The sequence below is a fragment of the Anguilla rostrata genome, chromosome 13 (genome assembly GCF_018555375.3).
Source record: "Anguilla rostrata isolate EN2019 chromosome 13, ASM1855537v3, whole genome shotgun sequence".
Classification (NCBI taxonomy): Eukaryota; Metazoa; Chordata; class Actinopteri; order Anguilliformes; family Anguillidae; genus Anguilla; species Anguilla rostrata.
In genome coordinates this window covers 20,064,222-20,091,218 of record NC_057945.1, presented here as the reverse complement: position 1 = coordinate 20,091,218, position 26,997 = coordinate 20,064,222, and the positions used below count along the sequence as shown (strand labels likewise).

The 26,997-nt window shown below is 41.6% G+C and overlaps 1 protein-coding gene across 2 annotated transcripts; it reads left to right on the top strand.

Annotated features, from left to right (window-relative positions):
• LOC135237795 (nociceptin receptor-like) lies at positions 1 to 25,458 on the top strand. Of its 2 annotated transcripts, XM_064305255.1 has the most exons (4): positions 1 to 607; positions 1,004 to 1,235; positions 16,712 to 17,067; positions 23,739 to 25,458. In XM_064305255.1, exons 2-4 carry the CDS (start codon positions 1,027 to 1,029, stop codon positions 24,278 to 24,280), a joined length of 1,107 nt encoding a protein of 368 aa, XP_064161325.1. In that variant the 5' UTR covers positions 1 to 607; positions 1,004 to 1,026; the 3' UTR covers positions 24,281 to 25,458. The 2 variants fall into 2 exon arrangements, with proteins under 2 accessions (XP_064161325.1, XP_064161326.1); XM_064305256.1 differs by lacking the exons at positions 1 to 607; positions 1,004 to 1,235 and adding an exon at positions 1,247 to 3,719.
• Positions 25,459 to 26,997: the final 1,539 nt, after the last annotated feature.

Here is a 26,997-nt window from a genome sequence, read left to right as displayed (position 1 = left end):
CAAATTAAAACCAGGTGAAGAACGCGTCAACAGACCGCATAGCTCGTTTTTCACCGTGTGCATTATTTTCTATATATCGTTCCTATTTTGCATACGAACGTGAAATGCGTCCTTGTAAACCCCGGAAAGTTCTAACTGGCTGACACGCACAGGGAGAAGAGAATGCATCGAACAAGGGAGCCTGCAGGCGCGAGAGGGGCGCGGACAATGAAAGGGAAACGCGGAGGGAACGTGCGACGGAATAACGGTGACCGCTTGTCCCTCCAGCTAAACTGAAGTGCCCGAACAGCACGTCTCCAGATTGAGAGGCGTTATGCGCACTCAAAGATTTACAGCAGCCAAAAACGGAGGAGAACCCATGCCGACCGACAACTATCAATCCGCCTGCGCTAAGACACACCTCCACGGCCAGCCGACCTGTCATTACCAGGGGAAAAAAAAGTTTTGACCATTTCTGAGATCTGCAATAACCCGCGCTGTCTGCGAATGTGGATAATACGAAGCGTATACAAAATTAAAACCAGAATAAGACCAGAAATCTTCACAAGGAAGAAAAGTTCATTGAGAAACTCGGAAAAAGGCTGAAGAAAGTACTAGGAAGATAACGGTATGTAACTGCAGTGCATATGGCAGCGTTAACACTGGGGGTGGGGAGAAGTGGGGGGTTATGGGGGAATCAACAGCATTTTTGTCATAGGCAAATTTGCACTTTTCTCGCTTGTGTATTCATTTTTACATGTTGCGTATTTTTTCTCTGTACAGTCAAACAGGTTACATCATTTACCATTTTTAACTAGTGAGGGACACAGGCGCACTGCCAGTAGGCTAATGCAGTTTTAAAAAAATATTAAACAGCCTTTACCGGAAAGGTTAGAACAAGACGCTAAGACCTGAGATTTATATAACAAAATGTTCTCCTGTAGAATCTGTATACAGCTTCAGCGACACAGCCTCAAAACGTAAACCAGTTGCAAATTTAAACCCGTTTTCATTTGAAACCTAGGTTTGCGCAGTGCACACTTCGCCATGGAGTTCCCAGAAGAACCGGCTGCTTTAAGGGACCCAAGGACGATTCGGTTTTACAACGAGTCACTCTTTCAAACGAACTACAGCATCTTTAACGAGACAGATGGATTCCTGCCTACCAGCGTTAAGATCACCATCGTCGTTGTGTACATGGTTGTCTGCGTGGTGGGGCTCGTGGGGAATTGTCTGGTAATGTACGTCATCATCAGGTAAGGCTCGCTTTTAAACAATTTGGCGGTTCTGGGTTGCAACGCTGCTCGTACTTAATAATATCCTGACACATGCAACGCAGTGTGTCATTGCATGTGATCCCTGCAGAAAGGTCTGTGCGCACGGGAAATGAATTGTGACATGACACACCTACCGTGGTCATATTTTTGAAACTCAGGGTCTACTGCACCTTTTTAGCCTAAATCGCCTATCTCAGTCTACATTAATCTCTTGCATCTGTCATGGCTGACATCTCATACAGGCATTCTTTTCAATAACCAGGGTGATTTATATACTTAACAATTTGCCATACAGTCTGACATAACACTGCCATAAGCATGATGTTAGACCTGTCATAACCAGCCATGACAGCACATTACAGTTCATGTGAGAGGGATGACCAGCGGTGTGACCACCAGCCCGTGTGGAATGAGTCAAAACATGGCACATCAACCCAAATAGAATAGAGCAGCCGGGTTTGCGGGAGTCCTCAAGCCTGCTCCTGGAGAACCACTGGGTCTTTTTGCGTTAGTTTTGACCTCAAAATCAGCAACCAATTCAGACCAAAGAAACAATTTGAGATGAGGTAACAGTGTTGTAAGTGAATTAGGTAAGGTTAGTAAACCACTGGACAGTGTGGCTCTCCAGGACCAGGGTCAGGGCCTTCAGTAGTCCCAGCTGCTCTCCAGGACCAGGTCTGAGGACCCCTAAACCATTAGGGGTAGATGACTGGGTGGCTACACACAGCAGGGCAACGGTTGAGCCAAAACGGGATTCCAGGACAGAGCTATATTGGAGAAATCACCCCCTGTGGATGGAGGGAGAGATTGTGGTCTCTGTCTTTTCAGTCCCTTCAGCAGGCAAGCTATAATGTGGTATTCTGGATATTGAACTTGAACAAAGCAAAGGGGTTCCAGATTCAAAACCCAGGACAGGCAGCTGTGCTGTTGAGTCAGGAATTGAATTATGAAAATTTTAAACATGTAAGCTAAATCTTCCTGGTTAGGACACAAGTGAGTTTTGTTTTCTATGTTTAATATGAAAATATACAAGCAAATGAAGAAAGTTTATATTTTCCATGAAGGGTTAGACTCACATTAGTGTTTTATAACACATAGACATTCATAAAACACCGTCATAGGGCGCACTATATCTCCTGTTGTGCTTGTGAAGATAAAGTACTTATGAAATTGAAATGCACTTCTTATATCAGATCTGTCACAAAATGTCAAAAGAAAACACTGAACAAAATAGGCAAGGAAAAAATGAAAGATGACAACCATTTGAAAAGAGACAACCTTTTTTCCCCCAAAACCAGTACCAAAGTTAAAAACCACAAAAAACCTGATTTCACTAAGTCAAAATCAAAATCATGAAAAGATGAAAATGAGGTTGCACAGACAGCTGTCAGGAAGGTAGTGAAAGCCTGGCTTAGAATAATTACATTACAGGGTTAAAGAGAATCAAAAGAGGGTTAATCCTTTTAATCATTTAAACTCTGTCTGAATTATTAAATGAACACTGAGCATTTCACAGTGTAGAAAAGACAAGAAAGATACTGCAGATGGCAATCGACACCCCCCTCCCCCCACAAAAACACACACACACACACGTACACAGATAAATTAGCAGATCTGTGATCTACATGATCCAGGCTGCTGCCACCACATGGAAAAACAAAAACAGCTAACAGAATGCTCAATTCTGATACCATCTCAGCTGGCCCTTAGTTCACCATTTTGTTCTGGCACCAAAGAGAACCCACAGTTTAAAAACCAACCAATTAACAATCACAGCAGCTGCTGTGGATATTTGTACTGGGCACAGGGAGAATGAGGAAGAAGCCAGCCAGGTAGGGCTGTATATTATACCTGACATGACTTGACTTTGATACATACAATGCCTGTGGTCTGCACTGTGTGTTTGGGTATGGAACGATGAGTGGTTAGGAGGCAAACCTAAATTTTGAACCTTCCAAGGACCACTGTTGAGTCCATTGTAATGAAATGAAGAATATGGAGAATATAGCACAATGCAGACACTGCCAAGATCAGGCCATCCTGCCAAACTGAGCAGGGACATTGTCAGAGAGGAGACCAAAAGGACAGCTACAACACAGAGAGGTGCAGACCTGAAATGTGAACACCTGGAATGTGAGCTAGCCAAGCAGTTTGTTGACTTCAAAACCAGAGATGTTGGGGTTTGACCCAAGCCCCACCTGCTGTGTGGTTCTGGACCCCACGCATGGACAGCCCTCTTTGTGGGAGTGCCTAACTAGCTACACCCCCTTGCAGGCTCAGCGGCTTCTCTGCAGGCCCCTGGTCCTCTGACCCTGGAGAGCTTCTGGACTCTGCTAGTTTTTCAGGTTGCAGTGTATGGGTGGTCTGCAGCGTGAAACTGCACGTGATGCAGCCGTGCCACAGTGTAAGACACTCACCAGGAGAGAAGCAAGTCTGCGCAAGCAAGTTCTGTTTCCAGAGATAGTGGGTGGACTTTGTACTCATGTCAATGCTGTGTGGCGCAGTAGTGCTTATTTTTGCTGTGTGGGTTGGTCTGTATTCACAGAAGTTATAATAATTTAAGGAATAAAAAGGGTATTATATTCAGATATCACTGAAAAAATTCAGTTCAGTACACTTTGGGTAGTAGTGAGGTTACCTTATCTTATACCTCTAGCTAAAGTATGCCTGGATTTGGATTCTTGTAGAAAACATTCTGGAAAATAATTTTAAAAATTTTAAGCAGTCAACAAGACAAATATCAGCTAATGTGCCATTTATTAACATATTCCAAATTTCTCTGTCCCTCAAGAATGTTGCATAATTAGCTAACTGTCTGAGGAGTTAAGGCACTGTGAACAAAAATGGCTGCTGTAGCAGAGAATAGCATAACAGTTATTTGGCTGTTATAAATGCAATAACTTTGCAGGTAATCCACAGTGAAAATGACTCTCCTGATTGTTGTTTCATCCATCTTAATCTTAATTAATCCACAGTGAAAACTGCTCTCCTCATTTATGTTGCATCCATCTCAATTAAATCAATATCACTGGTGAACAAAGCATAACCTTCCATTTGAAATTGGTCCGGAGTAATGGTTGCATGGCTGGCACCGCATGTTTCAGAGGAGAACCGCAAATTGTCTTCACTCCCCCAAGCTGGCAGCTGGGGGCATAAGGTGTATGAGCACACTTGTACATAGTTCAATTTGGACGTTCCAAATTTAGACATTCAAAATTGAAATATTGGAAAAGCCTCTAGGTTGTCAGTGGTGTGCCCCAAGGCAGGGCTTGTTTCTTCACTTCTACAGCAACATTCTGCCCAGGGTTTACCTTCAAACACACGCAGAAACCTTTTAGCTGTGAATTCTCAGAAACACATTCTCCTGAGAGATGAGGAGGACAGAGAGAGGAGTGGTCAGAAAGAAGGAGGGAGAAAGAGAAAATGAGAAAGGAGGACAGGAAAAGAGATACAGATGACGGGAGGAGGAGGAAAAACAGAAGCAGAAAAGGAAAGATATGGTAGGAGAGGAAAGGGGTGTAAAAAAGAAATGAGAGCCAATGAGAAGAAAGGAGTGAGTAAAACTTATTCACTCTTCTGTGAAGGACCCGGAAGTGAAAGCCGATTCCTCCTCACAGATATGATAGATTGTGCAATGCAGAGGCTCATATGGAGGGAGAATCTGCTGACTGGATTCATTACACCAGCCACAGCTATCCTGGCTCTTCACTGCAGTTTCTACCTGCGAAATCAGCCATAGTGGCTATTCATTGATGACTGCACCTAATCACAGTCAGCTGTGCTGGCTTCTCTATGCAGTCTGTACCTGGCCCTTCACATCCATGAGTTACGACAGCACAGTGCAGTCAGGATTAATAAGCATTAAGCATCAATTGCAAGGGCAGTAAGGGGCTGGTCTTCAAACCCACATAAAAGTCTCTCTTAGCTGTAAGACCCCACAGAGTGCTTGGGAATGAATGTTCCTCAGGGGTGTGTAGCGTGAGTTCTATCTGATCTGAGGGAATGGGAGTGGGGGAGGGGTACGATAGAGAGAAGGAAGAAAAGTGGAAATGTAGGGATGAGGGACTGGAGGAGGAGAGGAAATGAGGAGAGACCTTTTCAGTACAAGAATGGTGCTGACAGCTATGTGTTTTGGTCCTGTGAATGCACAAATACATAGTTAAAAAATAATGCATTTATACGTGTGGTTCTAGCCTACAGATTTGTAAGGTACACATTGGATGCATATGGATTCTTAGGCACACAGTCTGCAGCGGATTGCGTCAGTGTTTATTTTAATGGCATTCTCTGGCCCCTGGGCGCATGCGGGGCTGCGCTGCTGCAGCAGGGGCTAATATGTCAGGGTTCAGTTCTCAGTGGTTAGGGTGGAGTGCTGAATCATCTCGCTTCAGCCAAGAACACGAGGAAGCAGCCGCACCAGGCAAACTGCTCAGCATTAAGTCAATTCCAACAAAGTTTATATCAGTTCATTATGAAGGAAATAATATACTCACAAATTTCAATATTACTGTATTTCATTGATCATACTGTTGGAATGTTTTTGAAGTGTTTCTATGCCTAGGGCTTAGTCAATAGGTAAGATGTTCTGTTACATGTCTAACATTTTGCCTACTGAACAGGAAATTCACTCTGAATGGCTTGATACATTTTGAAACACTCCTGAAGTTGTTATTAACGTAGCAGCTGTAAGTGAAATTCTTATTAGTGTAGCAGCTGTAAGTGAAGTTGTTATTAGTGTAGCAGTTGTAAGTGAAGTTGTTATTTGTGTAATAGCTGTAAGTGAAGTTGTTATTAGTGAAGCAGCTGTAAATGAAGTTGTTATTAGTGTAGCAGCTGTAAGTGAAGTTGTTATTAGTGAAGCAGCTGTAAATGAAGTTGTTATTAGTGTAGCAGTTGTAAGTGAAATTCTTATTAGTGTAGCAGCTGTAAGTGAAGTTGTTATTTGTATAATAGCTGTATGTGAAGTTGTTATTAGTGTAGCAGCTGTAAGTGAAATTCTTATTAGTGTAGCAGCTGTAAGTGAAGTTGTTATTAGTGTAGCAGCTGTAAGTGAAGTTGTTATTAGTGTAGCAGCTGTAAGTAAAGTTGTTATTAGTGAAGCAGCTGTAAATGAAGTTGTTATTAGTGTAGCAGTTGTAAGTGAAATTCTTATTAGTGTAGCAGCTGTAAGTGAAGTTGTTATTAGTGTAGCAGCTGTAAGTGAAGTTGTTATTAGTGTAGCAGCTGTAAGTAAAGTTGTTATTAGTGAAGCAGCTGTAAATGAAGTTGTTATTAGTGTAGCAGTTGTAAGTGAAATTCTTATTAGTGTAGCAGCTGTAAGTGAAGTTGTTATTTGTATAATAGCTGTATGTGAAGTTGTTATTAGTGTAGCAGCTGTAAGTGAAGTTGTTATTAGTGTAGCAGTTGTAAGTGAAATTCTTATTAGTGTAGCAGCTGTAAGTGAAGTTGTTATTAGTGTAGCAGCTGTAAGTGAAGTTGTTATTAGTGTAGCAGCTGTAAGTGAAGTTGTTATTTGTGTAGCAGTTGTAAGTGAAATTCTTATTAGTGTAGCAGCTGTAAGTGAAGTTGTTATTAGTGTAGCAGCTGTAAGTGAAGTTGTTAGTAGTGTAGCAGTTGTAAGTGAAGTTGTTATTTGTGTAATAGCTGTATGTGAAGTTGTTATTCTTGTAGCAGCTGTACAGTATGTGAAGTTGTTATAAGTGTAGCAGCTGTAAGTGAAGTTGTTATTTGTGTAATAGCTGTATGTGAAGTAGTTATTCTTGTAGCAGCTGTACAGTATGTGAAGTTGTTATAAGTGTAGCAGCTGTAAGTGAAGTTGTTATTTGTGTAATAGCTGTATGTGAAGTATTTATTCTTGTAGCAGCTGTACAGTATGTGAAGTTGTTGTAAGTGTAGCAGCTGTAAGTGAAGTTGTTATTAGTGTAAAAGCTCTAAGTGAAGTTCTAGTTAATGTTATTCGAGTAACTGTTGTAAGTGAAGTTGTTATTAGTGTAGCAGCTGTATGTAATGTTGTTTTAAATGTACCTTTAAAGTGCAGTACAGTAAGCAAGACAGCTCTGCTCTGTTAAGGGCTGTCTGTAAATGAGAGGACAACAGAAGGTGAAATGGGAAGGCAAATTATGGTTAAATTGCTTAAAATACAAAATTCTTTGAAGCACCTGACTCAAAACTGTGTGTGTGGGTTTATTTTAAAGGAGCTTGCAGCTCATTTGGGGTATTGCAATGAAATTAGCACCACCACAGTATCTGCAGTAATACAGTCTCCCAATAATGTGATGGCATAGCTCTGAGCATCTAAATCCTCAGTTTATTTCATTTGAGGTGGAGTAATTAGTTGGCACAGATGTCTGTCACTGGGGCCAGCGTGTGTTGAACTGACTGTGAACACCATGTTCTTAATAGAATGTCTGCAGTCAGCTAATGAGACTGGAGCTTCAGCTCTCTGCTCAAATCTGCACACAAGTGTCATTACCAAAACCCATTCACTGTAATTATCTAATAAGAGATTCATAATATTGTTTTTTCATTACATCAGGACAAATGTAATAATGGTTTATATGCAGTGAGTGAATACATTGCTCACCTTGAATCACATTGGTAGATGTGTGGTTTGATTTATTGAAACAACAACAATGATGTGTTGGGAGTCGGTCTGCAGTCAATAAATGGTCTGCCTGTATAATATAACTCTGAAACATCTTTGTCAAGACATTGTTCATTTTTTAGGCTAATTCTAATTCTGTTTTTTTTTGTTGTATTATTTAATTCCTCTAGTTAAAAATTATGCAATCGCAATTTCCTGATTATATTCATAGTGTTGACTGGATAAAGAGAAGTGTTTCACACAGTTGCGACTAGCAAACAACAATGTAATTTTTCACTGGAAAGAGATACTGGAAAGATTAACCGTGCTCATCTATGCATTTGATTGGCTCTAGTATGTTCATCATCATCAGTAATTAATTATTTTTATCAATGAAGAATCTAACAGTATTGTACTCAGTTTGGTCCAACATCTGCCTCATATGCAAATCAGTATGCACTTTAAAATGATTAAATAAAAGCAGATTTTTGTTAAGACACCATGTAAAGGAATTTCAAGTCTGCTGGGAGGCCAGGTGACATCATTGAGCCTCACATAGTCATGGAGGGCCTGTATTGCCTGGGTCTTTATACTAGCATAAGATGGGCTGCACTAAGCCACCAGCTTCTGTTGCCCTGCAATCATGGTTGACCGTCACCCATTGGAGACTGCTGTGGATTGGATGGAAAACTAGCGGCAGCTGTGAGATGCATGTCTGCTGCTCATGTTCTTGTCAGTATGAGCTACGCTCTAAAAAAAAATACTCTATAAATACCATTTTTCTCAATTATATCAACAAGAGGCATTTGTGGGGGTTTATCCTGTAGGGGTCCCTCTCTGGGCTACGAGCTTGGTTCAGCCATATGAACCTGTGCCCTGCAATGGAGGCAGTCGTGGCAGGACCCCTGGTCTGGGCCTTGCAGCGAGTCAGTCAGAGGGCCATCTCACCCTATGACTTTGCGCTGCAGTCACTGCCCACTGATGTCTTATGAAGGTCCATGGTGCATATGACCAGCTGGCCCATTAACCGTGTAGCCCGAGCACACTGGCCTCCCAGGAAGAAATGCTTTCTTGAAATTTCAGCAGTGTGTCACCCATATGAGAGTGAGGCCTTGCCAGAGAGGCCAGGGAAGGAAGGTGGCGCACAGTGGTTGCTATTTCTGGGCCAATAGGTAGAGCATTGTGTAGCCATTCTCCACTGCACAAGCCATAGCCATAAACCCACACATGTGCCTGCACTTCCAGGTCATGTGTCCTGCCTGTTGTGGACCCCCAGTGGTGGAATGAACTTCCCACTGTGGTCAGGGCAGCAGAAATCCTAAGAAAACTGACACAGTCTGAAAATCCCTCTCTTCAGACTGAGCAATGGCTCTCCTGACCCTCTTTATCCACACTCTTTGTTTCTGGATTTCCTTGTGGGACAATTGCATGTATTGCAAGGTTATCTGTATAGTGGTATTTACTTATCTTTGCAATACTAATTGTTGGGTTAGTTTACTCTACACTTACTGATTATGATTGGGCCTTTTGTGTCATCTTGGTAAATTGCAGCCTTTCCCTATTCCTCAGATTAACACTGGTATGCTCTGCTTCTATACGTTGCTCTGGATAATCATGGACTGCATTTATATAGATAAGAGTGTTAAGTAATGTAATGTAATGCAATGTAATGATACAAATGCAAAACCACAGTGCTTTGTAGTAATATTTCATAAATGTTAGTAATCAAATATTCATTTTTCCATTCTCACTTAAATGAGAGAATATGTTACCAATGCACAGCCAGACACCTGGTGCATGGTGTCTCTTACTTTTATTTTTGTTTTCTCATAAACAAGGAGATGTGGAGGGAACAGCTCGTATTGCTTTTCTAACAACATGAAGCTTATTTATGTATTCCCCCTTATGTGCACGACCAGACCTGCGATACACTGTTGCAAGTTCACTCAGATGAAGGGAGCTGTTGCCAGTGTACAGCCAGATGATCTATGCGTGTGTTACCTCCTTGTTTTTATTGCTGCGTTCTCGAGGCACTGATTCACAGTGTGTGGTATTAAGCTCAGTGTGAAGAGCCGAGAGGATTCTGTAGCATGGGCAGAAGTGCGGTACACTGGGAATTCCATGATGGAGAGGTGCATGGAGCTCAGGCTCTGTGCAGCGAGCAAGGTCAGCACAACACTGGCTAAATCCTCCTCCCAGAGCAGCTAACACACCAACCAAAAGAGGTCAGTGGGGGAGACTTATAGCTCAACACCAAATGCAGCTCTTGTTCACTTAGCACTTACCGTAGGTAATGAATGAAGCGACTGAGACCATTCGTTCAGCTAATGAAGCCTATCCACTCATTGATTCCCTGTTCTCGGTGAATGCAGTGGTGTAAGCCGCATTCTAGTGAAGCTAATAACAGAGCACGGCATACAGCCGTACCAGTCACACTGATATAGAAAATTGGCTAAATTAGTGGACTGCCCCCTGAATAAAGCTTACACAAGTGTCATGGCCTGGCCCAGGCGTTTCATAGAATTGAGTTTATAAAATCCAGTCTTTCAACATGGGATATCCCAATCCCTTATAAAATTAAAGAACACACACATCTCTTAAATGTCATTTCTCAAATTGGGTTTTTTGGTTCCTTATATTTTAAATAACACATTTTTTTAAAATGACTTGTGTAGGCTATCCTGCTCCACTAATGTTAAGACTGAGGTAAATCTAGCTAAAATTAGCAGGGTTTTTCCTGCGCTGAAATGTCTTAGGCGGGCCTCCTAAGTGTTTTTTCGAGCCACCTATTGAAGAAGTCAAGGAAACCTATAAAATGATTATGATTGTGCATGATGCTGCATTTTAAGTTTTTAACATTTTGATTGATTTCACGTTTATGCGCAACCGTAGACACTTTTGTGTCTATAGTAGCTAGAATCTGCTTAATTGCACAAAAGAATGGAACAGAGTGCAGACAATCACGTGTCTCTGAGGTGTCTGCTATAAACGTGATTTTCAACAGAAATCGCCTACCTTCATAAATTTTGGCATTTTATGTCTAAATAGGGGAGTGGTCGGTTTATAGTAGTGTAGCATCTAATGACTTTTGATGTCTATTTGTAGATCATTATATGTACAATGTAATTGCACATAATTCTGTGACACTATCCGAAATATCCCCTAATGGTTTATGAAAATATGTAATCTTTTTACAACGGAATAAGTGGGAAATGGTTCAGGATTTGGCAATTCTATGCAAATACGCAAATTATGTGATAATCAATTAAATACAGTAATTTAATACAGTAACCTGGCATTTGTGTGGATTAATTAAGTTATAAGGTTAATTAATATTGTATCCTAAGTTCCAATTTTTACATTTTTGCACGTGTTTCATTTTTTATAGCCTCTCACTGCATTGTGGTTTTCTCTTGAAGACCGGAATGTTACATTCTAAATGTAGGTAAATATAGGGAGACAATGCATCGAGTTTATGGTTGCAGTAAAGCTAGACCGACCGTAGTCGTCCATCACGCAAAGTCACCACAGAAACCCTATTTTGAGCCGGGAAAAACACTGATGAGCTACAGCTAGCTATCTGATTGGCTGCATTCAATTTCATAAATGTCACGCACATATAAGAACCAGGGTGCGTGTTGTGAATATTCTAAACCAATTTGTTTTTCTGAGTTGTAGTGCAGTGTCAAGATCTCCTTTGTATTCATATGCTAAATAGTCTTTGAAGGCAGAAGGCGTGTTCCTTTCATGCTTCATAAAAGAATGACGGAAAACAGTCAATATTTTACATGAAGGAGGTTAAACAATGACTGACCAATCATGGTGCAAGTGGACCTCTTAAGCCAATTGTAAGAGATATCACCCTTCTGAACTGAACAACACACAAGCATGTGGGCTTGAGAAGTAATGGATGAGTACATATCCAAAATGGCTGCCAATTCAAGATGGTGATGACTCATAATGCACATGGGTATGTTCCTAATGAGGGTTTAGTCACTGCAGCCAGTTTCAAAATTTTTGAATATTATCCGGCGAGCACTATCGTGCCACAGATTCGATCATTTAAACTGGGTCATTTCTTTATGGCTGGACTCGATTTAGTTCCCAATGTACATACCAAGTTTCATGACTATCAAATTGAAATTTTAGGAATTCACATATTTATTAAAAGCTACAGCAACTGAAAGTTAATTGGCTCGTCAACGAAAAAATGAAAAATGAAGGAAAACCTACCTAGAAGCGCTTTTGGGTTCTCGAGGCAAATTTGTTCAGCATGAGGACAGGGACCTGTGTACCAAATTTTGTGACTCTATGGCAAAGCAGGTGCAGGGGCTGGCCTCATAGAATGTCAGTCTGTGCTATGTTTTACAGGATAGTTATATATGTAAAACTATAAAAAAATATATGTGCTGAGAATGCAACTGTGATTGGTGCAACTAAGCAACGATTTGTGATTGGTCTGTCTGGAGATATTAGTACAGCATTGATCACCAAAGACTCATTAGCCCTGTATAAGGCTCCAGAGAGGAGGCCCCCTACCTCATACCTTTGACTTACTCGCCTCCAGTCTATTCCTCTCACAAGAGAAGAATAAAACTGCAAATGAGACTCTATGTTTTGCACCTGAGCCTTCTTATTGTTTTACAATGTGAAATGCGGGTTGGTATTGAAGACAAAAAGAGTATGTGTAATTGACCATATGCACTCCACACCGCCCTCCCCAGACCCACGCACCCTTACATCTTTCCTTGTCCCAGTATTGCCATCTTTTCCCTCCCTCCTCATGAATAAAAGCAGCACACTGCCGTCAGTCTAAAGACTGGGGCTCATTTAATGAAAGTGCATATGCAATCTCAGGTAGCAAATCATGGTCAAAACACATTTCACAAAATTTCATCCAGAAATTCCCTAATAAATATGCCAGTACTTCAGGGTAATCCCAAAACCACCTTCCCCTCCCAAGTGTGGCATTTGTTTTGCTAGCAGGGAGAAGAAAAGCAATTCTTATCACATTGTACACTTACACTGTGAGGGAATATTATTATTCTTTCTTTGTCTATTTGGGTGTCATTTTGAGGAACTGCTCAGCTCAGTGTATCATAGCCCTATAATAAAAATCAGAAGTTTGTTCTTAATAAGGACTCCGGCCCTTTAATGTACAATATGTAGGCTGCTAGAATTCAGCATGCACATCTAATACAAGTTTTAATTGAGCACATTAATATTGGTCCCCTTATTTGACATATACCCTATCTTCAGTGAACATCTAATATAATTTTCTAATTGTAATAATTAGAATCCCCAACTTTGTCATATAATGAATGAATATGATGGTAGGCAGTTGTATTTTGTGTGGATTTTTAATATTGACAATATCGTTGTGTTGTTTGGGGTGTAAAATTCTCAGTCGGCCTACTTGGTTCTTACAACCATCAGTTTTTTTATATTGTTTGTCAATAAATGAGCCCACTCATTGCCCTTTTGAAAAAAAGTGAGATAGTGGAAAAGATAATGACAGCTGAGTGACTGTTTTTTTCCCGCAGGCTTCCCACGTTTTACCAGATGTCTAATGAAACTGTCATTTCTTTGTGAAATCCCTTAAAAAGAGGAGCAAGGTGATCACATCTCATTTTTCATGAAAGGAGCCCCAGAATGACTTGATTTGGCCACAGTACTGTGGTGGCAGTCCTGAAAATATGCCAGCAATATTTGCAGACAGACAGCTGTCAGGTGTCACAGACAGGGAAACATTCCTCTCCTTCCAGAGCACACCTGTTATTCATCAGCTGTACGAATTACAGTCACGATATTATTAATAAATATAAAACATGATTTATTATACACAATAAGATGATAATAAAATATAATATCAAATACTGAAAAGTCTGTATCTATTTTAAACTCGACAAGCCACACAATACAAGAAAGGGCTAGTGTTGATTGGAGGAAATGAATTTCTTTTTACCTGCAACAGTGACCTGAGAAATCCCAGCTGAAGTAAACTCATACTACTCATCATGGGCAAAACATACTGTGTCCCTTTGCTGCAGACTCAAACTAATAATTACCAAATAACACAGCCAAGGCTCAAACTCATGCCAACAGGGTTGAGCCTGTACTTTTAGCAACCAAGCTACTCCAGAACTGCATTTGTGTGAGCTGTGTGTACCATGAGAGAGATTCAATCTTGTACATACTTTATGACTCCACATTATATGTGCCTATATAGAAATTTTTTTTGGAGGTGAACAGTGGAAAATGCAGTAAGCATCACACAAACGAGACACAGCTTTCTGACATGCAGAATGCAAAACAGCCTATTATTAAAATTCTCAGTCATTGTTGAGCATATCTATATTTTTATATGCGTGTGCATGCAAAAAAGGAGGAATATTTCCCCATAAAGCATCAAAGATTAGACACACAAACAGGCCGAAGGGGTGATCTATTTTAAACTCAATTTTGCTAGGTTGGTAACTAAGCAATTCCTGTGCAAACCTAGCAAGTGGAAGGCATTTGGTTGATGGGAGAAATGTATCCAGATCCCCAGTGTCCAAGGGGAAAGCTGACTGGGTTAACTGCAGTGTTCTAAAGATGTCCAACCTAGCTCTGAAATCAGATACGCTGCATGGGGGAACCATCTCACATTTGGCCACTTTTAAGTTTAGCGCCAGTGATTTGCACACAACAGGGGAGCAGAGATATTTTTGTGGATGGTGGTTACTGAAAAACCATGTCTCAGTCAAAGCACATCAGTGAGTTATGCCCTCATTAAGAAACAAACAAACAAACAACCGTCTTTTTTCAGAAAGCATTTCTGGGTCCAGAGCTGATCAGAGTGGTTCTCCTTGCTATTCCAATTACAAGATTAGGCTGTTCCCCATGCTGTACTGATTACAAGATGAGGCTGTTTCCCATGCTGTTCCGATTATAAGATGAGGCTGTTTCCCATGCTGTTCCGATTATAAGATTAGGGTGTTCCCCATGCTGTTCCGATTATAAGATGAGGCTGCTTCCCATGCTGTTCCGATTATAAGATTAGGGTGTTCCCCATGCTGTTCCGATTACAAGATGAGGCTGCTTCCCATGCTGTTCCGATTATAAGATGAGGCTGTTTCCCATGCTGTACTGATTACAAGATGAGGCTGTTTCCCATGCTGTTCCGATTATAAGATGAGGCTGTTTCCCATGCTGTTCCGATTATAAGATTAGGGTGTTCCCCATGCTGTACTGATTACAAGATGAGGCTGTTTCCCATGCTGTTCCGATTATAAGATGAGGCTGTTTCCCATGCTGTACTGATTACAAGATGAGGCTGTTTCCCATGCTGTTCCAATTATAAGATTAGGGTTTTCCTCATGCTGTTCCGATTGGAGCGCTCCATGTAAAGCCATGAAAGAATTATTAATCTTGACAGTTCACTTGGCAGTGAATCATATTTTATTCCCTCTTATTTTCTACTGTGTCTGATAAAATCATTTTTTAATGTTTGAAATATTTACTAGATACGTTCAAGCATAAACTGGAGGTTGCTTGCATAGTTACTGTTGCAATAGGCCATGTTAGCTTGCTTATACATCGAGTTTTACGAATTACAGGAAACTGGATTTGTCTTTTTTATCTGGAGTTATCCACTTATCTCTTTATTTAGAAAGTTGGATGCAGTGCCTCAGTCTCAAGCATGTGCACTTTCACATGCACCTTCACGTGCACACACGCACATACAGAGCAAACACCCTGTGTGTTCAAAGAGCAGAGCTCTGCGGTGGGTTGGGCAAGTGTGGCATCATTCTATTGACGTGTTGCCCAAATTTGGGGCTCATAATAAATAGTATGGAGAATGTGGGTGCCATGTTGTTGTAGGCTGGCACATTCATCTGTCTTTGTTTCTATTTTGAAATATTTTGCTGTTATGTGACATCATGCCATCTGTGTGGCTCAGTTATAATGTTAAATCTGCTCTTATGGATGAACTGCTGACCGGTCCGCTTTTAGTTTTGCTCAGTCTTTCTTTACAGTACAGATTTTGAATGTTGATAGTTGGTCTGTGGTAGGCTGATGGTTGATGGTCTGCAGTAGGTAAACTGGTGCTCTCCCTTCAGCTGTAATCATTTTTGCAAGCTCTCTGTTTGCATTCCTGAGCAATTACTGTGCATTGCCATCAATAGCGCTTTGTAAACAAATATGTTAATGCATTATTTGTTCACATTAATTAAAGCAACCATTCAAAAATGTTCCATTCATTAAGTTATCGTGTTGCTTCCAGGTTTTCCCACTCTTGCTTATTATGCTGCTCTTACATAAACTACCATGATGTTGGAGATAGCAGAAATGTTACCAATTCAAAAGTGCTCCCTTTGTTTTTTTTGCATTTATTGCACTGTGACTGGTTGTGACTGGTGTGATGTTTGGCGTGTCTCACTTTTGTAGGTAACAGAGTTTAAGATGACCACCAATCATGTAGAAGTGCCATCTTTGTACATCTCATTGTTCTTAAGCTCAAAATAACCGTGTTAAACCAGCTGCTCCACTGTCACTCAAAGATTCTGGGCTATTTTCTCCAATATCCTCATACATATTGAGCAGTTATTTTCTGCATGTCACCATTTTCAATTCTACTGGATTGCTTTTTTAAGGGATAATCAAGTGGATTATCATTATTTTCATTTATTTATTTATTTTCAAAATTAGGGTTTTTTTGTTTGTACTTTTGTATCATTTTGTTTTACTTATTCTGTTTGGGCAATTGTGAAGCCCTGTGTGACAGCTTGTTTATACCTGGTGTTAAACTAATATAAAGACTGATTGATGTATTGTTTATTTGTTTGATTAATTGGTTGATGTGTTTTTTTAACGTGTTGGTATATCGCAGATACACAAAGATGAAGACAGCCACCAACATCTACATCTTCAACCTGGCGCTGGCGGACTCGCTGGTGCTGGCCACCCTGCCCTTCCAGGGGGCCGATGTGTTCCTGGGGTTCTGGCCCTTTGGAAACCTGCTGTGCAAGGTGGTGATCTCCATCGACTACTACAACATGTTCACCAGCACCTTCACGCTCACCATGATGAGCGTTGACCGCTACATCGCTGTCTGCCACCCCGTCAAAGCGCTGGACATGCGCACCCCCGCCAAGGCCAAGGTGGTGAATGTCTGCGTCTGGGCACTGGCCTCCGCCATCGGGGCCCCCGCCATGATGATGGGGGACGTGGAGGTGGAGCCTAATGGTATGTACTCAGAGCAAAGGTTGACCATCCCTGGTCCTGCAGAGCTGCAGAGGCAGGCTGTTTTGTATTGCAAATCAGTTTAGATTCCAAGAAATCAGGTGAGGGGAGTTAGCTGTGTAATTAGCTGTTTCAATTGATTGCGTGCAAAACAAAAATCAGCAGACCCTCCAGCTCTCCAGGACCACCATTTATTGTTCGTGAGGGGGCAGTTTTGACTAATATGAGAGAAGAAAAAATGACTCACAGCACAATTTAATATGCCAACGTATTCCTTTCTGTCTCTAATGTAGGAATATGCACTAATCCAGGATAAATAAACAGCATGAACAGTCACTATAGGATTAAAGTACAGTCACACAGAAGTCCCAGTACAACACATATCAGCAAAAGTTGGCGTTAATTATTGTAGTATAACATCTCTGCAGAAGACATATAAGGCGTCTCTGCTCTTATGTAAATTGCAGTCTTGTATTTGATTATACACTAGCTGTAAGGAGGAGAGAGTTGAGGGCAGCGATGAAATCAATCTGCTCCAAGTGATGAGCTCATGGCCAGAAACAGCTCCTGCATCCTGCATTGCAGTTTACCAATGCAACACGTCTCCATGGAGACTTACAGTACATCACGTACGTGTACACATTCTCATTCAGATGGCTGGATAGAACCAAATGTTACTGTAAATTTTAACAACATCGCAGAAAGGTTGTGTTGGGTTGCAGTGAATGCAATTCATTTGTTACTGTTATTTGTTACAATTATTTGTTACATTTTGCAGGAACATTTAATCATGAGAACGCAATGTATTCACAACTTTTGACCACTTTTTTTTTTTTTTTGACCAGGAATGTTTATAAAATCATTTCACTAGCTGGTGAACATTTCTCACAGCAACTTAGGCTACGAGTACATCATCCAATCACTGTTCAAGTCACAGGAAGGTGTTCCAGGCATGTAGCATGCAGCATCCTATGATGGTTACTATCTAGTCTTAGTACAGACTTAGTACAGTGCATTCAGCATGGGAAAATGTTTCACAAATAAAAAGTATTATTATTATTATTATTACACTGTTGCCTCACAGCAAGAAGGTCCTTGGTTCAAATCCTGGCTGGGGCCTTTCTGTGTGGAGTTTGCATGTTCTCCCCATGTCTGTGTGGGTTTCCCCCAGGTACTCTGGTTACCTCCCACAGTCCAAAGACATGCAGGTTTGGTTAACTGGATAAACTGCCGCTATGTATGAGTGTGTGAGTGAATGGTGTGTGTGCCCTGTGATGGGCCGGCAACCTGTTCAGGGTGTATTCCTGCCTCTCACCCAATGCATGCTGGGATAGGCACCAGCACCCCCGTGACCCTTTTATACAGTGGATGGATGGATTTGTATTATTACATCATGGAGGGATATTTGTTAAATACACAGCACAGTAATTAAGTACATAAGAAAGAACTGAAATGCCAGTGTTGCACATAACTGACATTCCTGATGAAATGAAAATAGCTTAATAATTCATTTATGACTCGAAAAATAAAACTGAATTCTAATTCTCCATCCTCAATCAACAGCACCTTTAAGCTTTAGAAAGTAAGTCAATTTTAACCATTTTTGGCTACTTTTCCCTTTTTCAACTAACGAGAAGAACACCTTGCTGTCCACATATGGAGATATGTATTATAACATATGAATGTACAGTGAGCTCTATAATGTTTTGGACAAAGAGGTATATTTTTCTTGATTTGGCTTTGCACTCCACAAGTTTAGATTTGTATTCAAACAGTTTTCATGTGGTTAAAGTGCATTTTTATTGCTTTTAGTGGTTTTAGGGTTTTAATTGCCTTTTGAGGCTGAGGACCAGAGTTGTGCCAGTGAAATTCAAGAAAACTGTTATAAGGCTGAGAAATAAGAAAAAACATTGGCCGTCCTTTAGGCTTACCAAAATCAACTGTTTGGATTATCATTAAGAAGAAAGAGACCACTGGTGAGCTCAATCATCACAAAGGGTAACCAAGGAAGACCTCTACAGTTGATGACCGAAGCATTGTTACCATAATGAAGAAATACCCCCAAACACCTGACAAGACAGATCAGAAACACTCTCCAGGAGGCAGGTGTGGATCTGTCAGTGACACCTGCCGCTGATGACTAGGACTACAGAAGCTACACTGCAAGATGCAAACCACTAGTCGCAAAACAGGATGGCCAGGTTACAGTTTGCTAATACATACCTAAAAGACCCTGCAGAGTTCTGTTAAAAGGTCTTGTGGACAGCTGAGACCAAGATACACTTGTATCAGAGTGATGGCAAGAGCAAAGTGTGGAGGGCGAAAGGAACTGTCCAAGATCCAAAGCACCCCCACCCCTCATCTGTGAAACATGGTGGTGGATGTGTTACGGTTTGGGCATGTATGGCTTCCACAGATACTGGCTCACTTGTCTTTATTGATGATGTAACTGCTGGTAACAGTAGCAGGATAAATTCTGAAGTGTACAGAAGCATCTTAGTTGCTCAAGTTCAACGAAATTCCTCCAAACTCATTGGAAGGTGCTTCAACCCATAGCAAGACAGTGATCCCAAAAATACTTCCAAAGCAACAAAGGAGTTTTTCAAAGCCAAAAATTGGATAATGCTTGACAGGCCAAGTCACTTATCTGATCTGAATAGAACTGAACGTGTGATGAATAGAAAGCTTAAGGCCACTAGTGCAACTAATGACTTCAAGCAGTCATTACATGCAAAGGATATGCAACAAATTACTAAACATGACTACTATCATTTAAATAACATTAATATGTCCCAAACATTATGGTCCCTGGAAATGGAGGGGCTGTGTATAAAAACTGCTGTAATTTCTACATGGTGAAACCAACATGTATAAAAATACCCTTAAATAAAAGATGAAAATGTGCATTTTAACCACGTGTAAATTGTTTGATTACAAATCTAAAATTGCATATCAAAAATTGAGTACCGAGTCAAATCAAGATAATCAAAGAAAATATCTCTTTGTCTCAAGCATTATGGGGCTCACAGTATATTTATGTATTACATCATTACATTTTTGTTTGCTTGATGTCTGGTTAAACTGGACGAATGTAGTGTTTGCACAGTTAATTAAGTTAGTAACATGTCTCATTGAAATTTTTTATTTATAATTTTACATTCAATGTAGGTCTGGCTGTATTCTGACTGCATGAAGCTGGAGTGCTGCATAAGGTCTTATAGAGGTGGAGATGAATGCAGGGGTGTTTGAGAACGGGGGGTGGGGGGGAGTGAGGTTGGTGAAGTCATGGCCTTGTCTCCATGGTTACTGTCAATTGTGTGAAGAGTGTTTTTCAGGGTTTGCTGTGGCTCCCGGCCCTCCTTCCCTGAGCAGCCTCTGCCCATCAGGGCCACATTTGCAATGCTTTCCTCACAAAAGAGGACGCGTTTTATAGTATAAACACTTCATGTGAGGAGCGTGATCCATAGCACTCTCAGGGCTCAACTTAAGCACCTGTGACTCACACTAGTCAGCACAGATCTCATTCACCTCCTATAGCCAGCACCTCCTTATCTGAGAGGAATGTTTTAATGACAGTAAAGAATCTACCACCTCATTCTTTTCCTCATCTCCATCTTGAGATTTTTCTCTTCCATCTGGTTTTTTTTCATTTCTGGTTTCTGTGAAGGCCTTATCCACACTCAAGAAAATAAACACTTTGTTGTGCTAAAAAGGTGCTAGGCTTCAGCCAAGGTCTTATTTTTAGCATAAAAAAGCAATTGTATTTTCCAAGGATCGTCACACCTTTGTGTACCTCATCAGGGTAGCATCTGCTTTTTGTTGTTGCAGTGCTGGGTCATTGGCGTTGTGTGGTTTGCGTTCTGTGGCTCGGCTCCTGCTCGAAACGCCTCTTTGATGCCGTCCTGCAGGATGCGTCAAATGCATGTGATTCATCGCTCAAATGCCAAAAATGAGACAGTGAGAGTTTCTCTCTTTCGCTGTCTTTCTTTCTCTTCTGCTGTGATTTTGGAAGAGTTACTTAGTGTTGAAATTTCTGGGCACTTTCACTTGGAAGCTGTGATGGAGGCTTTTGAAGCGGCGGTCTTTGAGCAACCTTTGAGGGTGTGTGGGAGGGGGGAACGGTGGGTGGATGATGGCTGTAATTCTCACACACGTGGCCCTGCTGAAGTTCATCCGCAGTCCATTCTCCTTCACTGGGAAGCATGAAAGGTGAACTCACTGGGAGAATTCCCATCATGCCCATCGGCAAGTGCTCCGTCTCACCAAATACTTGTTCTAAGTCACCAAGTTGGCTTCACAGAATGGGTGGAGCTTCTGTATCATATGCTCACTGATATGAACAATTTCAAATGAGAGTATTCTTTTTTTTATTAGAGATATAGGTAGTGCTGCTTGGTCATGGTTTGCAAAGTTTACTCCAAACTTCACTGAACATCCTCAATGGATGATAAATTAACAAGCACGAAACCGTCCAGACCTACGGCACAACTGTACTAACTATATAGCTAGCTAGTCATCGCATGTCCTCACCTCTGTAACGTTATTTGTTGTCCTCCGTGTGTCCAAACATCTGTATCGGTGGTTGTAGCTGTGTGTCCTTAGCTCCTACGACAGTCCTGCCTGCGCGCCATGGGAAAAAGGTCATTTTCCAATTCTGTTCTATTGATTGTACTGTTGCATTGCACACATGGACTGTCATTACAACTGCAGTCTTACTGCATGTGCTGTGGCATAACCTTCATGTGACGGTTTACGTACAGTCCATTTATACACGTGCAAAAAGTAATTCAGCCTGTGTATTTTGGAAAAGGAGAAACAGCAGCAAACTGAGTTATATACTGAGTATTATGCAGCACTGCTGCTCAGTAATTCCTGGCGAAGGCAAGGACACTTCAGGAGGAAGTGTGACGTTATTTATCAAGCTGATTTCAGGCTGTAATAAGACTTGATTGCATTTGGCAGGTTTGACCGTGCCTGCTGCCAGACTTCATCCACCACCACATATTCTGTAGACTAATCAGATGCCCAGATGCTGCATTTCTTCCATTACTTTGGCTTCTGAAAGGAGGTTCTGGTTGGTAAGAGGAGCAGCCGGTGCTATGTGGTTCCAGTGCTCTGTGACCCTCTGACACGCTAATAGTGCTTGGCCATATGAATCAGAGAAGGCACCAAACTGTAATATTTTAGCTTCAGTGATTGGAAGAAACAACTTGCAATCTTAGGAACACAGAGTTCAGAATTAGGTTTGTCTCATGAATCCATGGTTTCACCTCTGGGGGCAAACTCCATACCATGCCAGTATCAGACTGGTCACTCTATAAATTTTTACTACAGTCAGTGAACAGCTATTACCCAGAAAGGTTTGGATGCTCTTGAGCAGTCTCTCCAAATGTGCTAATGTAATATTCCCTCAAGCAATCCTTCTACAGCTGAAGTTCATTACAGTTTTTAGTGCTTATTTGGGAAAGGGTGAATTCGCCTTGGATGAAATGCCATTATGGCAGGCAATTTACACAGGCTCAATAGCTTCCAGATTAGAGCAAAGTACACAATAGAAAAGATAAAGTGCGCGTGAATTGAACAGAATCACGATGTGTGGTTTCGGAAAGCAGACAGCCACTGTGACACGTTATAGCCTCTGATGCAAATCAAAGCTGACGTCACTCAGGTCAGACAGTGGGCTGGCTCACAGACCTGGTGTGTTGCACAGGGGTACTTGCCGTACAACTGGCCCTCTAGAACGATTATCGTCCAGCTCACTTGTGTTCACTTATGGCGTTTCCTATTGGAGAGGTAATAATGTATGCTGGCATTCCTGTTCATGTTTGAGGTTTAAATTCGTACAGGCTTAAATTGGATCTGAATCTGAGTGTGTCCGATTAATCTCACTCACTGTACAGATATATAATGGTGTGCTTCACAAGGAATATTTAATTTTCATATTTTATTATTTGACAATAAAAGCCATGGAATTGGCTGACTATATTCATAAGCAGGCAGGATGGAACGTAAGGGAGATGGTTTCTAAGATGAAATGTCCTTACTTGACACAATGGTGTGGAAAACTATGGAACCCCCCTGCCACCAGCTGTATCACTGACGACGGAAGTGGACAGCACAGATTCTGTTGATAAAGTAAAGGGTCATCTCCTGCTTCCATCCACTCTGCTTAACTAATTCCAGTTGGTAACAGGATTTCTGGTGCTAAATCACTGTACGAAATGCACATTCCCTAGGCACTGTGCTTGGTCGCACCCCTTCGTGAATATTCATGATGCTCTGTAATGGGAAACTTTCAGCTTCAACAGAAGGGAAGCACAACTTTCAATATGAAGAGTACAGAACCGATTACCTGATGGGTCTAAAGAATGGGTGCCAGCCAGACTTGTGTCAACTAAGTATTTGAAATACTTTAAAACCGTTTAGACCTCAATACATTTTCTTAAGAACATTCAGCTGAAAATGATTTCATAAGACTGTACGCCTCAGGTATTCAGGTATATTTCTGAGGTATCTGCTGGAACGTTTTCAAGATGTACCATTAAAAGAATCAAAACATTTTCAGAAATGTATTTGATCCAAGCTTGGGGCTAATGATAACTCATCCTAACAGTCTCTGATTTTTTTCCTCATTGACCCTTGACCCCTTGATCCCTTATTTTGTCCACCTGCAGGGATCGAGTGCATCGTGGTGCTGCCGGACCCCCGCAGTTACTGGGACCCGGTGTTTGGCGCCTGTGTGTTCGTCTTCTCCTTCGTGGTGCCGGTGGCCATCATCAGCGTGTGCTACAGCCTGATGGTGCGGCGGCTGCGCAGCGTGCGCATGCTGTCCGGCTCGCGCGAGAAGGACCGCAACCTGCGCCGCATCACGCGCATGGTGCTGGTGGTGGTGGCCGCCTTCGTGGTGTGCTGGACGCCCGTGCAGATCATGGCGCTGGCGCAGTCGCTGGGCGTCAACCTGGGCAGCCTGCTGACGGTGGCGCTCATGCACTTCTGCATCGCGCTGGGCTACGCCAACAGCAGCCTCAACCCCGTCCTCTACGCCTTCCTGGACGAGAACTTCAAGCGCTGCTTCCGCGGGTTCTGCCAGCCCGTGGGCTTCCCGCTGGAGATGCAGCAGTCCAGCCGCCTCCGCAGCATCGCCCGGGAGATGCCCTGCGACGGCGTGCCGCCCCCCGACAGCGTGGTGCCCCCGGATCGCGGCAAACACACCTGACTAGGCTTGGAGCCGGACAGGGTAACCAAGGAGATACCTGGACCGAGCGTCGGGGGTGAACTGACCCAGATTACCACCCTCTAACTCTGCAGGGACGCACATATACGCAACACACACGCGTTATGCACATACTTGCTGTACACATGAACACACTAGAAGCGCACAACATTATTTGCAAACACACACATGCTATACATGCACAACCATGAAAAACATACGTTATTATAAGCAAACACACACGCTAAAGAACGTACAAAACACACACATGCACATACAATACACAGACACGCTATTACACACTGACCTGGATTGCAACCCTCCAACTCTACAGGGACACTCAAGCACACTGTACAGCAAACGCCCTTAAAACACATGCATACTTTTCATACGCAGGATGAAGGGGCTTTTTTTTTACTTGAACAGTTGTTGTCTTAATGTAAGTGACGGTGTGGATTTTGAGTGCAGTGGCTCCTTGCCTTCTGATGATAGCTGTGAAGTCAGCATCAGTGTGGAGGGCAGTGTTAGCAGAGGAAGGGGTGAAAGAGCAGGGTGACGCTCTCGCAGTAATGGTTGTTCAGTTATTTATTTGTGTTTATTTATTTCCGGTGCTCTGTGGGTGTTCAGAGCCTGGAATACAGACCAATCCATGGCCTTAAATACTCCTCTGCCTGAGCGATTCAGACCCTATCTGTGCGTCATTGCCACTCTTCCGCTCTCGCCAAGACGCGGAATGTTCTAGCCTCTCTCTCTCTCTCTCTCTGTGGCTCTGCAGATCTCTTATGGTGCAAAAACACCAGATGCTTAATTTCCTTTGGGCTGTTTTTAAAATGTCTTTTAAAGAGAAAACAAAACAAAAAATGTTTTCTATGATATTGTGTTTTGTAACTTAAAAGATTAAAAAAGGCTTTTGCAACTGAAAAGTTTTGCTGAAGAAATGCAAGTGGTGTTTGTCATATCAATATTCATGTGAATATGAATGTACAGCATAATAGTCCATCAATACTTTACCTTTCATCCAATAGCTATTCAGCTGTTCTGTGGTTGTTCTTTGTATATTACTGTTTGCTTTCTGCATAGTATGTGACATGAAGACAGACCTGCATAGCAGCTGCGTAAAATTGAATGTCAGTTGACTGAGTAAAACCAAGAAAAGAATAAAATCATTTTTAAAAATGTTATGGAAGGTATAGTGGTAATGCCTCTCATTACTGATGAGATTTCCATGCTTTGTTTACTTGGCATTTTGTGTTTATTTCCTTCCTGACTGAAGGAGCAAGATAGCAGTCTATTCATTGCATGAGACGCTCTGCTGAAGCTTGAATTGCAAATTCTTTAATTATTTTTTTCTGAACATTAATTAAACGGCAATGAAAAAAAAAGCCATGACTTTGCCATTTCATTCTGTCTGTGTCTTCAAGATGTGGAGCCTTTAATTAGCCACACTTCCTTTGAGGTATCCAGGTTTGGAGGATGTCCAAATTCCTTTGCTGCTCACAGTTTTTTCCTCTCTTCCCTTCCTTGTGACGTGTTCAGATTAGAGGAAAGGGGGCATGGAAAGGAGGCAAATGTATAAATGAGGCAGGCCTGGCCTTGGTGTGTTTTGTCAGCCTTTAAAATGGTTGGTCTCAGACATAATATCCCTCACTCTCAATGAAAGAAATGCTTCCAGCCTTTCATCAAGTGCAGTCTCTTCCCTCAGTGAATGGTGTGCAGGTCTTGGCTTTATGCCTGTATTCTGTAGTGCTCATAATTATATTTTTTCATAGAATTATTGAAGATAATGGCCAGGATCATGGGTAATTCACTGTCATGAAAGGAACAATTCAGTGTTTTGTGTGTGTGTGTGTGTGTGTGTGTGTGTGTGCAGTGCAGCTCAGCAGGTTGGCTAAATGATAATACCAAAGTGTTTTTAACCTGTGTTCAACCAAAATTTGTCCTTAACTTTGATTTAACTGTAAATGAAAGAATTACATTTCACGGAGAACAGAAAAATTCCTGCATTTAATTTGTAGACAGTGTTAAGAACAACTTTTGACTTGTGTTATGCTGTAGGGCCACTGTTAGTTCTGTCCCTCAGGGCCACAATTAGGACTATCCCTCTGGGCTATAGTGATCACTGCCACTTCACAGCCTGTTTTGATGGTCTTTCCATAGTTATTTAATTCTGCATTCAGTCTTTACCTTGGAGGATTGCAGAATCTGCTGCCTCTCACTGTTGCTTAGCCTATACTGGATAAATTAATGCCGCTGACTACACCAATACCTCACTCAAGTACTTGGGTTTACCAGGTTATAAAAAGCGCAGGGAAAAAAACAGAAACCAACCTATTCTTGACTTTTTATGTAGCATGTAGCCAATTCTTTTGACAAATATAATGAATGTTGCAATCAATAATTCAGCTGTGGGTGCAGAAATAAGATATGGGTTGTATCTGTCTGAATCCAATCTGAACCATTTCCGGAGGTAGGCCTATGTAAAATTTCCCCAGTATCAGATCTGAATGCAAGTGCTGGAGCATACATCTTCTCCCATCACTGTCATTCTATTGACAAATAACATCCCATAATAAACACATAGGAGCATACACCCATTTGCAGAGCTTGTCTGGTCGGATGGAAAACAGAAACAACTAGGAGAAATGCAATCTCAGTTTAAATCGTAGAGCATCAGATACACAACACATTTATAAACCATGTCCCAGAAAGGCAGTCTAGAT